The following is a 16,727-nucleotide window of genomic DNA, read 5'->3' as shown; positions in this document are numbered from 1 at the left end:
ATGCTCAAAATTCTTACTAGAACAGTTTCAGGATGCTTTATGTTAAAATAAGAAAATATTATATGCAACCATAGACTATAAAATGAAGAAAATTCATTTAAGCATCCAATTAAGCATCCATCTAAATAGTAATGCAATAAACATAATAATCTCTAGTATTTCTCTATGTACTTATTAGGACAGGAGCATAGGCTCACCACTGCATTACGTTCCACATGGCTTTTAGTTAACTCAATTTCATGGTTTTGTACCCTGGGGAAAATTGCTGAATCCGCTCCTTTACAAAATAGAATGATGTCTCCTAAAATAAAAAAAAAAAAACAAAGCGCTGCATTTATAATTTGAAAATGAATATTGAGATAACTGTTCCGGTCTCTCCCATCCACTTGTGTATATTTCGGATCTGCCTTGTAATACTCACCTAAATGGAATGAGACATTTGGAGGGTTTTCATCTCTTTAGACAATTATGACTACAAGAAATGAGTTAAAATTCACAACATGCTCCTCTGCTAAAATACAGATTGCCTTTCTCCATCAGTGACAACTGGGCTTGTGTCAAGGACCTGTAGCTGAATTCTCTGGAAATGTAACTAGTCATAATCTATACTACACATAAGTGTCAAGAATCAAACTCAACTTTGAACAGGCTGAAGTTATTTTGAATCAACTATACAATTAGCTTTTCAAACACTAGCTTGAATGGTTTAACTAGGAGTTTAACAGTAGCTTTTGAGAATGTGAGTACAAGTGCAGCTTTGAATCAGTTCATGTACTCAGCAAATGTTTACAGCTGAGTACTAAAAGACACTTTATCCTTGATAAGGCAAAGAGCTCAGTTCACTAAATTAAAAAGTATAGCTCTGAGGTCACTGGCCTTTACATATCATTTCCCTAGATACTTCAGTGTTTTCAAAAATTCACGTAGATAGATATGCACATATAATATCAGTGGGCATTTCAAATGTTAAATGCCTGTTTCATTTTCCTATGAGGAAAAATTGTGTGTGAAATATACATCCAAAGTGTGTTTAAAATTCATGGACAAAATCTATTCTATGACTATGTAGTCACATCACAGTGTATGTATGATTAATGTGGGATATATCCTCCAAGGGTTGTCTCCATCACTCTACCATGAAGAAATTGGACTGGTGGGGAGGCACAAATCAGAAGTATTTTAGATCAAGGCCAGTTGAGGCAAAAAGTTAGCACAATCCTCCATATAAACAAAAATACCAGGCATAGTGATGTAAAAAAATTACAGTCCGAGGCTGATCCTAGGCAAAAACACAGGCTCTAGTTGAAAAACTAAATAAAAAACAAAAACAATGTAGGAGGCCATAGGTAGAAAGATTGCAGTTGGAGGCCGACTCTACACAAAAACCTAAGACTCTACCTGAAAGAAAAAGTAAATATTAACCAAAAAAGAAATAGGGCATGAGTCGGTTAGAGTGCCTCCTTAAATAACACAAAGTCCTGAATTAAAACTGTGCCTGCTTAAATAACACCAAGTCCTGAATTCAAACAGTTGAGAAAGGGGAGGAGAGACAGGAAAAAGGAGGGGAGAAAGGAGGGTGGAGGAGGGGGGGAAGGGAAGGAGGCAGAAAAGTGAAGCTGGGTGTGGTTTTATATGCTTGTAATCCCAGCACTCAGGAGGCGGGAGAAGAAGGATCATGAGTTCAAGGCCAGCTTGGGCTACACCATAATATCCTAGTGGTTTTTTAAAAAATGGAAAAAGGCTTAATACTTAAATGTAAGTGCGTAGTAAACAAATCAAAGATTAAAAAAAATCAAAACCTCTTTGGCAAAACAGTAACAGAAAGCAAATACACACAGGTATGCGAATTTATCTATATGAGAGCCCATGAATAAAAGAGGCAGTGCTCCTCTTTGGATCTTTCAGCATCTGAGCAGAAGGCAAATCTACATGATGCTGCCCAAAGACATAGGGAAGCCTGGGGTGCTGGTACTGTTTCCTCTGTAAAGGGTAAGCTTCCCTCTGTCAGAGTCTTGAGCTCTGGAATGAAGCCAGAATATCCTTTCCCAGAAGGCTGGGTTAGTCACCTTCACTTCAGCTGCTTCCAGGGAGTGTAAAGCAGTTTCGGAAGTCCCAAGGTCAGGGAGGATAAGCAGCAATTCTCTATACTCGCAGCTTCTGCTGCTGGTAATCCCTCACCAGTCAACTGTACTGAGCAGTTTTCTTGGTAATATTACTATACCATATATTTACTGGTGCTTTAAAGTAATGAGTATGGTTTTTGCTCCTGGTAAACGTTTACAGTTCAGTATGAAGAAATGAGTACCTTGAATGTATTTATAGCTGAATACCTTGAACTACACGAAAGTTCCTGATTAAACAGCCAGGGTAGAAGAATACCGTTTCATTTCCAAGAAAATGCATTTACTGTCATACCAAGGGTTCTACCACTGCAAATTTGGCAAATGTTAATATATTTCTTAAATAAGCATGGGTAGCTATAAAACGATACTGCTTTCCAAGACTAATCATACACTACTACATGAAATTGTCCTCTTTAGAGAAATAATCAATATATGAACCTCCCAACAGAAAAATGGGGAAGGGAAAGGGAATATCAAAATTGAGAAACAAAGAACAAAAAGACAAACCATTCCATAAGCAATACTTACAAAACCATTTGGTGTAAACCAACTGCACAACTTTTGTGGGGAGAGGGATAGGGGGAGAGGGAGAAGGGGGAAAATGAGGGAGGAGGTAACAAGTTGAACAAGAAATGTACTCACTGCCTTACATATGACTCTGTAACCCCTCTGGTACCACACTTTGACAATAAAGAAAAAAGCTTAATGAAAGAAAAAAGATGCATACCTCCTTCAGTCTTTACAATTACACTCATACGTCGGCGGACAGAATCAAAGTTTAAGGTATGGAGAAGTTCATACCTTTAAGAAAATAGAAATCAGTAAAAGTAAAATACTTGTGCCACACTGAGAAAAATAAAACACAATAGAAAGATTTAAAGATAGTTTAACATCTTAAAATGAACTATAGCTCTTCTTTGGGTAGGAACAGCTGATTGTGTGTACAACTGGTACTTTCTCTTTTCTTTGGAAGATCTCTGTACAGAATCTACTGCAGAAAAGTCAGTATTGGGTAAAGATTATTTTTTATCATTTCATTATAAGGAGAGGGACTACACAGGAAAAGAAAGAGCTGCCCCAGTCCCTATTTGGAGAGGTTCAGTGGGACTATTATCCATAGAGTGCCTATGATGGACCAGACAGTACACTAGGTTTTGGGATATTGAGAGAAATCTGCTTGTGTCTCAGGAGCATACCACCATACATTAAGAGAGTCAAGGGTAATAAGAAAACTTACTAGTAATTTGGTAAATATGGATATAAAAGCACTCAAAAGGGAGAGGGGGAAGTATAAAGGAAAAGCCATATGAAGGAAATATTCTTGGAAAAAAAAACCTTAACCTTCATGTTAGGTTCTTCAAGAATAAAATGGTGAAAAAGAGGGGCCATGGCTTTGGGGACAGAAAAAAATTCACATAGCTACAGTAGCATGATAACTCATGGCCCAAAGGCATCATGCTTGGAAAATTCATCAATAGGGGAATAACAAAAAGATAATGCAAGAGAAGCCGGGGTTGGCAGGGGAACTTTGTAGGTTAAGGAATTCGGTATTTGCTCCTAACAAACAGGAAGCTGTAGGTTTTGGAGGAGAATGACACTGGGACATAGATCGAGTTTGTGTGGGGATGGATGTGGCTGAACTATTAATCTGATGAAAAGATACAAAATGTTTAAGGTGTAATTATTAGAAAAAGTTTGAGTATTTCCTTGAAAAGAATACCCTCGGAGATATATATATCTATCTTCAACAATAAAATAATGACCACATATTTTATCCTGGGTAGGAGTGAGTGGGCGGTTAGGTTCTTTTGGGGAGCAGAGCCATATATAAGGCATCTACATATCCTCAATAGAGAATATTAAACAAATGCTACTCCATGTAATATATGTTTTGAGATAGGTCTCATGGGATCCTAGGGGCCAGAATGGAAGTCAGGTAAGATAAATTACATTTCAGAAGGAATTAATCTTAGAGCTTATTTAAAACCTGCCATTGACCCAAGGAAGCTTTGTTCCTTGAAATGTTTGTAGCAAAATAAGAAATGCTAATAATATTCAGATATATTGGGGGACTTGCTCTGAGCTTCACACTTAAAACATACAAAAACAAGAGAAACATTCCAGTGGACACCAAAACTACCATTGAGGGGCTGGGAATATGGCCTAGTGGTAGAGTGCTTGCCTCATATACATGAAGCCCTGGGGTCGATTCCTCAGCACTACATATATGGAAAATAGCCAGAAGTGGAGCTGTGGCTCAAGTGGTAGAGTGCTAGCCTGGAGCAAAAGAAGCCAGGGACAGTACTCAGGACCTGAGTTCAAGCCCCAGGGCTGGCAAAGAAAACAAAACAAAACAAAACAATCATAGTGATTGCTTGGGCTCTGGACAGCAGAACGTTTTGTGTAAATTTCTGATTTTTCTTGTATTATGTGTCAGAGAATAAAAATGAAATGTAAATTTCAGAAAGGGCCCAGGTAGTCTCCCATTCTGGATACTGGACTGAAATGTGAACCAAGCTGGGCTCCAGTGGCTCATGCCTATAATCCTAGCTACTCAGGAGGCTGAGCTCTGAGGATCATGGTTCAAAGCCAGCCTGGGCAGAAAAGTCCCTGTGAGACTCTTATCTCCAATTAACCCCTCAAAAACTGGAAGTGGTGCTATGGATCAAATGATAGCCTTGAGCACAAAGAGGCTCAGGGACAGCACCCAGGCCCTGAGTTCAAGCTCCACAACTGACAAAAAAAAAAAAAAAAAGGGTGTATCAAACTGGAACTTCTGCAAAACCATTTCTGCCATATGATGAAAAGTTAATTCTACTCTAATTACATTTACATAAAACTTTGAATTGAGAGAATTCAGTCCTATACTTTTAGGTCCATCGGATTCCCTTGTTGCCCTTTTTGCATCCATTTAAATTCAACTATGGTCTTAGGAAGTGACAAACATCAAAACATGAGCTACTTACTCTTCTATTTCCTTTCTTTGGTTTTCTAGTCTCATATATCCACTCCGATTTCCTAAAAATGTGAACCCGTACCTATCAAAAAAAACAAAAAAACACCTTTGTGTATTTCTAAGGAATAATTGATTTCCCCTTACACTGGGTATTCATGCATGTTAATTCTTTGTTTTCATAAGATTGCCATCTACAACTACACTTCCCTTTCCTGGATATGTTGATAAAACAGAACACGTGAATGCCTGTAAGTAAAGCAGAAACAATTGGTAATTCCAATTCTGTAGCTAACATACTGGGGTGACCTTTTAGCCACTTAATTATCTTAAGGGCTCATGGGTAAACTGGACTGTCAGCTATCAGATGATGCCAAAATTGCTGGGAACATTGGAGAAATAATGTTATACAGAAAGTGGCCACTGTTAAAATGAGTTTCAAAATATGAAAACTTGAACTTGTGGTAGCATGATCAAACAAAAAAGCAAGTTATATCAAGGCATCTCCATTTTCTTTGAGACAACATTTCCTAGGTCTGAATTTTTTTCCTGAAATTTTACAAAAAGTATTCTGGCTTTATATTAAATAACAAGGGGGCAATTATAGAATTATTGAAGCAAATGGGGCAAAAACCAAAATAACTCTGATATCCTGTGGTTTCCCTTTCCCAGGAGAAGTATAGAACATGCTTACTTTTTAGCTCCTTTCACTAAAGCTATTTCATCTGGTGAGGAGGAGATATATGTTAATTCAGCTGATTCTGTAGTTCCATCAACAGTATCATTTGTTTTAATTTCTACAGTATGACATAAACACAAGGCACGCAGAAAGAGTTCTTCTCGATTCTGTTAAAGAGAAACAGAATAACAACTGTATTATTTTTACTTTAATCACTAGGCAGGCACTAAGCAGAGGAATATATTAATATGGGATAATTTTATAACCTCTAACCAATAGTAATGCAAATTCAAAATTTTCTAATATTCAAATGAGCCCCTAGTATCTAAAATGATTCTTGCTTCTTAGCTAACATCACTAAACGATGTATTAACTCATTCAGGTAGCTATAGTCACAGCTAAACCCATACAATGACTTCCTGGCCTAAAAGAATTAATTCAATATGTAATTCATAATCCAGCCATAGCTCAGATATAGGGAGAGTTTGGTATATTTAAGGTCTTATATGACCTGAAGAGTCAGCATTCTTGGAGGAACTATTTTTTTTTAATTATGAACATAGAGATAGACAAACTAAAGTTTTACTCAAATGTTACTCCCATAATCTTCTCTATTTTTTAGTTCTATTTATTTATTCAACCCAGAAGTATTAGTAAAACAAGAAAGGTGAAGCCAAAAGAAGAAACAAATGGTAAATCAAGTTGGTGTCCCACACCTATTAGAAATTTTATTTCTACTATGTAAAAGTAACCCTTGCCTATAAAAAATAACTTTTCAGGTAAAACAGTAATGCAGAAAATATCACCTTATCTGCTTTGTCAAAGTATGTCAAAGGTCCATCAGTCTCGGATAATCCATCAACTTCCTGAATTTCACCTTTATATTTATGCCCATCTATGCAGCATTCAATGAATTCCATGGAGTTTTCAGTTAATGTTCCAGTCTTATCTGTAAATACGTAATCCACCTAAAAACAAGGATACCAATACACACAGTTCTTCTGTACACTTAATTTTTAGTTAGGCTTATTTTCATATCTAGAGAAATTACCTCTTCTAAGATTTCTTGTCATATTACAGAATTATACAGGCAATGTTATCAAATGAATAAGGCATGAGTAGTTTCTGGGTGCGTGCGTGCGTGCGTGCGCCAGTCCACAGAACTGAGAACTATAAAGGAAGGGGTGGGTGGAAAGGGGTGAAGATGTTGAAGTGATAAAACAAATCAAGATGCACTGTGTATATAATCTGCCTGTTAAATGGCAAAAATTCAAGGGGTGGGGCAGGAGAGAATGTTGCGAGGGGTGACATTGATCAAGATGCAGTGTATTCATAAACTACTTTTGTGAATGGGAACTCCTTTGTAGAACTGCTTAAAATAAAAATATTCAAAAACAAGGGAATTCAAGGTATAGCCTACACAATTAAAAAAGAGTGAGGGAAGGGTTGGAGAGGCATGGGTGAGAATGGTTAAAGAGCTAACACTGATCAAGATCCATTATATTCATCAACTGTTGTGTTAAATGGAAACGTTTATACAACTAAAGATAATGAAAATAAAACCAGAATGATCACTGTAATCCCATGTCTAAGGTAGACCTACTCATATTAAACACTAATATAAAGGGAAAAATAGAAGACAAATGTAGAATACTAACATGAAGGCAAAATGTGACATATTAAGATACCTTCAGGGCTGGGGATATAGCCTAGTGGCAAGAGTGCCTGCCTCGGATACACGAGGCCCTAGGTTCGATTCCCCAGCACCACATATACAGAAAACAGCCACAAGCGGCGCTGTGGCTCAAGTGGCAGAGTGCTAGCCTTGAGCGGGAAGAAGCCAGGGACAGTGCTCAGGCCCTGAATCCAAGGCCCAGGACTGGCCAAAAAAAAAAAAAAAAAAAAGATACCTTCAACTTAATCTTTTATTTGATCTGTTTTTATGTACAGAAGGCACATTTAAAAAGTTAATTTTCTAGCTGGGTGGTGGCTCACATCTGTCCTCCTATATACTCAGGAAACTGAGATTTGAGGGTCAAGGTTCAAAGCCAGCCAAGGCAGGAAGCCCACTAGACTCTTATCTCCAATTAATTACTGGAAAAGCCAGAAGTAGAGCTGTGTGGTTCACCGGTTAGAGTACTAGTCTTGCTTTAAAAAAAAAAAGCTCAGGGACAGTGCTCATGCCATGAGCTCAAGTCCCCGGCCTGGCAGAAAAAAAAAGTTAGTTTTCCAAGATTATACTGCTCTTTTTATACCTGGTTCTTCATCTATGTGCCAACATGATCATAAGCCAATGGGAAAAAATTAACAGGAATTAAATTGGGATGTAAAAACTGGAAAAAAAAACATGATGGAAGTTTCATTTCCCTTGACATGTATGGTTTCCTATGAAAGTACTACACTAAATTAAAATGCATCACATAAGGACTACAGAATATATACAGAGGAATAGAAATCTTTAAGTTATTTACTTAGGAGATTTAAGTCAGTAGTAATAAAAGCCTAACAGAAATTCCTTCCCACATACTTTGTATATTTTCAGATACTCCTCAAAAAAGTTTCCAAATTCTTTTAAAAAGCCGAGCTTATAATGATAGGTTTGCGTATAATATATGTATTCATAAATAGTGGAATATAAACTATGAAACAAGTTTTCCATTAAATAGACCATTTTGAGTATTTCTTTTATCTCAGTTTTTATCTCGTCTATTTATAACATCAGGCTTTTGGAAACCCACAATTTTATCATCCTTTTTGGCAATTTATGTTTAAATCGTTAAAATTATGGGTTGACAGGGACAAGGCACAAGATGAAGGTTTTTTTTTTATGTAAGGGAGAAAGAGATGAACTTCAGCACTAGTTTCTTTCTAATTATTTTTCAAAGCTTTTCATAGTAGCAGCACTGGCACAAATGGAGCTTTCCAATCTTCCCTTTTTTCCCTATTAACCAGCCAAATTTGGTGTCTTCCTTTATATGAATCCACATGGCATTAGGTATCATTTAAATTTTTCCAGTTTAAAAAAATCTTGTTGAGCTTTGGCTCAAGTGGTAAAACACTTGCCTTGAACAATAAAGCTCAGAGATACTGACCAGGTCCTGAGTGCCAGCACCAAAAAAAATCATTCTTTGATGCTTTTTAGCTTGATGAAAATTATTAACTTTCATTTTCACATGAAGATTATCCTTGGTTTTTATGTCCTGCGTTTGAGTATTATCCTATTCAGAATCTCTTTTAAAAGTATCAATGATGGTAGTTTCAAAAGACAATGTACAATTCTTTTGTCTATAAGAAACTGTTTTGGCAGTCTAACTCTGTACACACACTGAATCTCACAGAAATAGGTGGTTATATTGCCAGAACGCATAGAAAACACCTTTAAAAAGGGACTCAAATCAAGAGATAATGTCTGAGAGTTTAATTATACTAGATGCCTAAAAAGATGGAGCAATATATACTAAACTTCTCCTGCTTTTGTGATCTAACAAGATTAGAACAGAAGCTGGCATTGCCCAAAGGTTGTGAGGTAAGTACAAAGATCCAATCTTTAAATCATGGCGTGATCTTCCTAGTGACTAGACCCTATCCAAAAGCTACCAATCATCTCATTAACATACAAAAGAACCTCTTATCTCTATGGAAATTTCCAAAGGTTTTGAAATGTATGACAGGAAACTTGGAGGAAGATGAAATACATATTTAATGATATCACAGCCTATCCCAATAAGCACTGGTCCCTTACATATACCCCTTGATACACAACTCAAAGATACTGGTATATTACTAGAATCCCATCAATCAATAATTATTCTAGTCCATCACTGAAAATGCCTCTCAAGGGATATCATTGCTATAGGGTAGAAAATGTTCTTAACCACAGGCTGCACAGGAAACTGCAGGTCAAAATAGGTAAGAATTTATCACACAGTTTAGGCTAAAAGAAAATATCGACTGAAGTCTTGGCTCTAACGATCAACTCGGTAATGCGAGGAAAATATCTTCTTTTGAATTTTAAATATTGACTTTAAAGAATGTCTTCTATACAAGATTAAAAGATTGAAAATAAATCTCAATAATAAATGTTTTGTAAACTACAAGGTCCTATATAGATGCTGACTGTCATTGCTGAAACCATTTGGTTATATAAAAGACTGGTATGTTATTGTAAAAGACCCCATTACTTTCTAGCATAAAGACGTTCCTAAGCAGGTATTTCTGCCCTTTTGTTTGCTTAAATACTAACTCCTTTAATGTGCAGTACTGAGGGGTTTGAACTCAGGGCCTCACACTTGCTAAGCAAGTTCTTTTTGTGTTGGTTATTTTCAAGGGAGTGTCTTGATTTATGCCTGGGATAGCCTAGATTGCAATCCTCCTACTTATATTCTGTTTTGTTTTTTTTTGTTTTGTTGTTGTTGTTCTTGGCCAGTCCTGGCCTTGGACTCAGGGCCAGAGCACTAGTGGTCCCTGACTTCTTTTTGCTCAAGGCTAGCACTCTACCACTTGAGCCACAGCGCCACTTCTGGCCATTTTCTATATATGTAGTGCTGGGGAATCGAACCGAGGGCTTCATGTATATGAGGCAAGCACTCTTGCCACTAGGCCATATTCCAAGCCCCTCCTACTTATACTTCTGTTGGTTATTGAAGTGACAGTCTTGCTACTGTAGCAAGCCAGTGTGTTTTTCTTGTAGCTTGGAATGACAGGTGCATATCACCATACCTAGTCATTGATTAAGATGGAGTAGTGCAAATTTTCTGCCTCAACTTTTTATGTAATCCCCTCATCTCTGCCTTCCAAGTGGGTAGGATTAAAGGTTTGATCCACTGTGTGTAGCTCAGCTGATACTGCTTTACTTAACCATAAAAAGCTCTGTAAGTCTTAAATTATGACTTATCAGATGAAATTGGCATAATTAATTTTGGATGTATGGGTCCATTGAATGTTAAACAGTCTAAAAACTATTTCAGTAGTTCTTTCTATTTCCATTCCGATAGCTCCTACACATAAAAGTTGGTAATAAATATTTAACTGAAGTGGTAGCCTTCTATTAAGTTAGTGACTTGACTAAATGCCAACTCTCCCAGAAATTAAGTTGGTTGGAGAAAGAAGTGGTAGCTGAAACAAAAACGAGAATTTCTTTTTTGGTAATCAAATTTACCACATCATTACCCAAAGCTCTACTTTACTATCTACATTCTTAATATAGTCTAAATGGTGATGATGAGAATAAGCCTGTATTCCCATAGGTAATATGAAATTAACTAAAGTGGATATGTGAAACAAGGTATTGAGAGTCCAATCAAGTGGAACATGGTGTGGACATCCTATCTTTCTCTGGGGAGCACTGTGTCACCTATACAATGATGGGTATTCTATTTTCAGTAGTAGTTAAAGTTAGCCCTAGGCTAGCTATACTCAGCCTTGTTTAATCCACACAAATAGGTACTGAATCTAGAGCAGGAACATGTACTCAACATCCAAAGTGAGCTGCTACACCAGCTGTCAGAAAAAGGTTCACCAGAGGTGGCTTGTATACTCAATTTTTTTTTCATGAAAGTCTGCAGAATGATGCCTTTTATTCAGACTAGAATAGTTCTACTCAGCTATGCCCCCTGAATGGAAATTTCAGTTTGAAAAAGGCTGGAAATGAGCTATGGCAGCTCAGTTCAGTTCACCAACTAAAGAACCTTCTGGGAACACTAAGGGAAAGCCACTGGCTTAATTGCTTCTTGTTCTATTCTTGGTGTCTCCAATATTTGTGTGGAATACAGACTGTAAGGTCTCAGCTACTAGTATCCTGGTGTCAGGTCTTAAAAAAAATACCTATCTGCAAAGTCCTTTCACCCTTTCAACTGTAGTTGTCAAGAGAGTACTTTGTTTAGGCAAAGGCTGTGAGAAGAGCAGAAATAGAATGTGGGGTAGCAGCAGGAGTGCTAAACTCAGGGAGCGTGAGTATTGGAGTATAGATGCAAATCAGCACCATTTAAGACAAGTGTGAAGCCCTGTTTCATCCACACTGTTTCATTAACTACATTTGCATTTTGCAGCCACAAAAAATGACATTTCCACAGCCCCGATATTCTAAATATCATGAGAATTAACTGCAAGCCAAAAAATCCCCTTAGCTTGTAAAGATCATTGTATAACACACAGTAGTAAATTCAGACAAAGGGAAAGTCTTTGTCAGCACTAAAGAGAAAAGCACCTAAGAAGTCATGACTTGGATGATATTTAGACTACAACACATTAGAAAATGAGTGTTCCTGGTTTACAAACAGGGTCATAATCTTGGCTACATAAATATATGGAGCACATGGCATTTTGAGGAACACATGCCCTCAAATTTTACCTTCATGTGAATTAGTAACTGAAGTAAACAACTTGATGGGCTAGGTCTATGTGCCATTTGATTAGAAATATACCAAGAAAATGTCGATAGGACAAGCCTGATGAATTTTGCTTATGGAGCAACCATCATTTATTTTTTTAAAAAAGGCTCTATTACTACTCTCTATTCTATCAAAAAAAATCACAGCTATGAAAGCTTCATATTTCTTGTTCCAAAGCATTAACTCATAACCTAAAAATATCATTTGGTGAATTTTAGAGAAATTTTTTGTATCATTTAAATTTAATACATAAACTGTATTCTTTTAAATAATGGCAGCAAAAGAAATGATACTACAGCTACAAAAACACTGCTTTTTCTTACATACCAGAATAAAACTATTTTCTTTGAATCCTATTTCCAAACATGAAATGGTGATATGTTGGAAATGCAAACCACAAAAATATTTTTAATATGTTGACTTATTGTAAGCAAAATTATTGTCTAACCTGACCAAGTTCTTCATTAAGGTCTGATGTGTTAACCAAGGCTCCTTCATTAATTTCTTCATCATAAAAATCCTTATCCCATGCAATGAAGAATGACCCTAAGAATTTTTGCATTTCCACTGTGACATACATGGAGACAGGAATGATAAAGTTGAATAGGACCATGAAAGACAGGAAGTCGGTGAACATTTTCAAAACCTAAAATAAAAGACAGAGTTCATGCTAATTAGGTTCACAGCTCCAGATAAGTATAAAGAAATGATTAACTTTCTTCTTGTTCAATACTAAAAGGCCCGTTCTTGCTATACACAAACTTCTCAATGACATTGTATCATAGTAGTGAGAAATTTCACATTATCTGGGAATATCTGAGAATGGTCTCAATTTTATCATACTTCTCCAGTATATATGTCATATACTTTCATTCTCACTTCCTTAAGTTTTGTGCTTCCTCTACCTCTACACATGAATGTGTGGTCAAAATTTATATTTAGAGTTTCCTTATGTTCCCACCATAGCACCTCATAAACTCATATTTAATAAAATGTCAGGCATCTTGTCAAATAGCTTCAAGTTCTAACTGAAGAGCTGAAAATAATCCCAATAATAAAATAAGCCCAATAATGCCCAAGTTTAAAAAAATGTAATCTAATGACTTAGAGCAACCAAGCAACTGAAATGAAAACACAAAAGCTAACAAAATGTATAATTTCTCTGATCAGTGCTTCAGTAAAGGGTAGCTAGTCTACCAAGTCTAAGAATTACAATTTCCAGTGGAAAACAAATTACCTTCATTGTATCCCGCTCCTTCTGAGTCTTTTGATTATACCAAGGTTCATCATTGTATGGGTTACTTTGCCACACATACTTCAGAGTAGTACACACTGCAGCTTTGGTCAGTAAGATGACTAAATATACAAGTAGGAAGGCATTGATGGATCTGGAAAATAAAATAGGGTGGATTTTAAAACCATCTAATTAACAAAGATACCAACCAAATATGAACTGTTCAATTACCTAAACCTTGTAAATGTTTACAGCAATTACAGCATAAACCTTTGTGTATGCACCTCAGCTATCACAGGTGCAGAATCACTAATGGTCCCCCAAAATACACTGCCCGGCTAGTTCAACATACTTTTAGTAGGGTTTCTGTAAAGTAGCGGGAAACACACACACACACACACACACACACACACACACACGGAGGCAATCACCTACTCAACCTTTTATAGAAGTATAGTCTATCTCCCCTAATACTCCCTGAAGTAGCAGAGCAACTGGGAAATCCTCAAGGCTGGTGTAAGTCATTTACATATCTGAGACCATTTCTTGGTTTGTAAAGTGAAGAAACTAGCACAAATTACCCCATAGAGCTATTCAGATGATTAAGTCAAATCAGACCTATAAATCACTGAAGGTAATTTCTGGACTAAAAACAAGTACTCAAAATGTTAGCGGCTGTAACTGGTAAGTTTTTCTGTTATGGTTGTTATTTGGATCAAGGGAGGAGGGGAACTATTGCAAAACATTGTGGCACACACTAACTTTTCAACAGCAGACCGTTTCTGAGATTTTCCTTGGTAATTCAAAGCCATTTTGGTTTCCATTCCAGTGTAAACAGCAACTCCTAGGAATAACAGAATATAACATAAACTAGGTTATAAGAGAACTCTCTACCCATTCGGTTCTATAAATCTAAGTCTATAAAAAGAAGAATTTCAAGTCTTTTTTGACTCATCAGTTAACATATCAATTATGGTAAAATTTTACATCTATGAAGTTTTTGTCCTATTTCATTTCTATTTACCATCTAGTAAATTCCCAACATTTAAATGAAAGTTTAGAAGAAATGGTAATATATCTGTCAATAGTCACTTTTAAACATGCAGTGTACTATATGTATAAACTTTAAAAAATACATAAGTATATCCTTTTTTTATTTTTATTTTTTTGCCAGCCCTGGAGCTTGCCTCAGGGCCTGAGCATTGTCTCTGGCTTCTTTTTGCTCAAGGCTAGCACTCAATCCCTTGAGCCACAATGCCACTTCTGGCCATTTTCTACATATGTGGTGCTGGGGAATCGAGCCCAGGGCTTCATGTATACAAGGCAAGCACTCTTGCCACTAGGTCACATTCCCAGCCCCCATAAGTATATCTTAAATATTGTTCACCATATATCTTCTTGGTATTTTTTAGTGTAGCTCCTTTCAGGAGAAGATTTTCAGGACCCAAAGACCTAAACAAAAAGACAATGAGTAGTTTATTCAAACACATACCATCATCAACTCTGAGAAGAGGTCTTGTACTGACATACATTTATCTTCTAAGGGTTCAGAATGTATCTATTTCTACCATATGCTTACTCCCCAGGAAAAGCTGATGATCCCTCCCTCTGAAGTGACTTTCAGTACAGCACAGATGGAAGCAGTACAGGAGTAGCCAGTGATATGCAGAGGTAAAGAAATTCACAGTGTCATCAAAAGATTGTGAGTCATGGATAGCAAGACAAAAACAGGCCAGAACAGCATGCAGTAAGAAGCAGAAACAGAAGGTAAAGGACTGGGAAGGCTGTACCGGTGGCTCACACCAGTACTCCTAGCTACTCAGAAGGCTGAAATCTGAGGATCATGGTTCAAGCCAGCCCATTAAAGAAATTCCTTGAGACTCTTATCTCCGATTAACCACCAAAAAAGCCAAAAGTAGAGCTGTGTGGCTCAAGTGGTAAAGTGCTAGCCTTGAGCAAAAAGGTTTCCAAACAGTACCCAGGCTCTGAGTTCAAGCCCCAGGACCAGTGCTCGCAGGTGTGTGAACACATGCACACACAGACACACACACACAAAGCTGAGAAGGCAAACAGCAAGGTAGGGTAAATACACTGACATCTTCGTAGAGAGTAAACCTGCCTTTTGGGGAATCACTGGGCATACTGAATTTTATTAAGTTCTTTTTGACTGTGACTATAAAGGCTAAAGGAAGAGTTGAGGTAATTAACTGCATGACAAAATAAACAAACCATCTTTGTATGAATTGTCTCACTAGAATTGATTAGGAGTTCATTTTACTTATATCCAGGTATTTCTTCTACAATTTTGTCCACTGTGTAACCACTCAATTACACTCCCTTAAACTACTGTTCTCCAGTTATGTTTCAGTAACCTTGTCAATTACTATACAACAAAGGAAAATAAATGCACTGGCTAGCACAGATTTGGAAATGCTAATTAAAGGATTTGGAGCTTTATACTGTTTTAGAAACCTTAAGTATTACTTCAAAAAATCCCTTCCCGGGCTGGGGATATAGCCTAGTGGCAAGAGTGCCTGCCTCGGATACACGAGGCCCTAGGTTCGATTCCCCAGCACCACATATACAGAAAACGGCCAGAAGCGGCGCTGTGGCTCAAGTGGCAGAGTGCTAGCCTTGAGCGGGAAGAAGCCAGGGACAGTGCTCAGGCCCTGAGTCCAAGGCCCAGGACTGGTCAAAAAAAAAAAAAAAAAAAAAAATCCCTTCCCCACTTTACCCCCTAATAGAGCCTACCACCATAACGCTAGCAATCACAAGATCAGTAACTTATTATCTTTATATCTTTTTGTATAAGGTAGTTGGTTATTTTACTGAATTTAAAATAAATCACCCTTCTCCCATAAGGATAGGTTAAAAGAAAAACTAACCTGGCAACAGCCTCAAGACCATCACTATAGATATTGATTCGCCCAACAAACCTGTAAAGAGAACATAATAGCAAGTGTGTTTTCAATAGGTAGGTGAAATCCAAATACCACAAATATGGGACTGATTCATAAAAGAAGTAATGGAAAAGATAAGATTCTGAATGAATAACAAAATGCTATTTCTGGAGGGAAAGCTAGGATGAAGCAATAAAGCAACTTTTTAGTTTAATCTTTAACACAATATTATGGACTAGAAGAATGTAAAGAAAGATTCTACAATAATTTGAAGGTTCGACAGGGCATTATGCAAGCATACAGGGCACCCCTCTACACCTTTATATGCATAATGTTTCTATTTTAGATTTATGCAAAGAAATGCTTACAGTGGAAAATCACAACATTCAAAACATTTAGTTCCATTCTTGAGCATACACTAGAATGATTGGAGGACTTATTAAATCACA

The 16,727-nt window shown here is 37.0% G+C and overlaps 1 protein-coding gene across 8 annotated transcripts in view; it reads right to left on the bottom strand.

The window, feature by feature from the left end:
- Atp11c (ATPase phospholipid transporting 11C) overlaps positions 1–16,727 on the bottom strand; it is a 140,718-nt gene that overhangs the window by 42,268 nt on the left and 81,723 nt on the right. For all 8 annotated transcript variants that reach the window (XM_048335589.1, XM_048335587.1, XM_048335588.1 and 5 more), the window contains 10 exons: positions 16,264–16,314; positions 14,766–14,830; positions 14,141–14,222; positions 13,382–13,532; positions 12,593–12,790; positions 6,562–6,723; positions 5,771–5,922; positions 5,090–5,161; positions 2,851–2,924; positions 198–301 (listed from right to left, as the gene is read on the bottom strand). In XM_048335589.1, the coding sequence (XP_048191546.1) occupies positions 198–301; positions 2,851–2,924; positions 5,090–5,161; positions 5,771–5,922; positions 6,562–6,723; positions 12,593–12,790; positions 13,382–13,532; positions 14,141–14,222; positions 14,766–14,830; positions 16,264–16,314 (1,111 nt within the window). The remainder of the gene's footprint in view (positions 1–197; positions 302–2,850; positions 2,925–5,089; positions 5,162–5,770; positions 5,923–6,561; positions 6,724–12,592; positions 12,791–13,381; positions 13,533–14,140; positions 14,223–14,765; positions 14,831–16,263; positions 16,315–16,727) is intronic.

The sequence above is a fragment of the Perognathus longimembris genome, chromosome 28, assembly GCF_023159225.1.
Source record: "Perognathus longimembris pacificus isolate PPM17 chromosome 28, ASM2315922v1, whole genome shotgun sequence".
In the NCBI taxonomy this organism is placed as follows: domain Eukaryota; kingdom Metazoa; phylum Chordata; class Mammalia; order Rodentia; family Heteromyidae; genus Perognathus; species Perognathus longimembris.
This window is presented reverse-complemented; position numbering and strand designations above follow the sequence as displayed.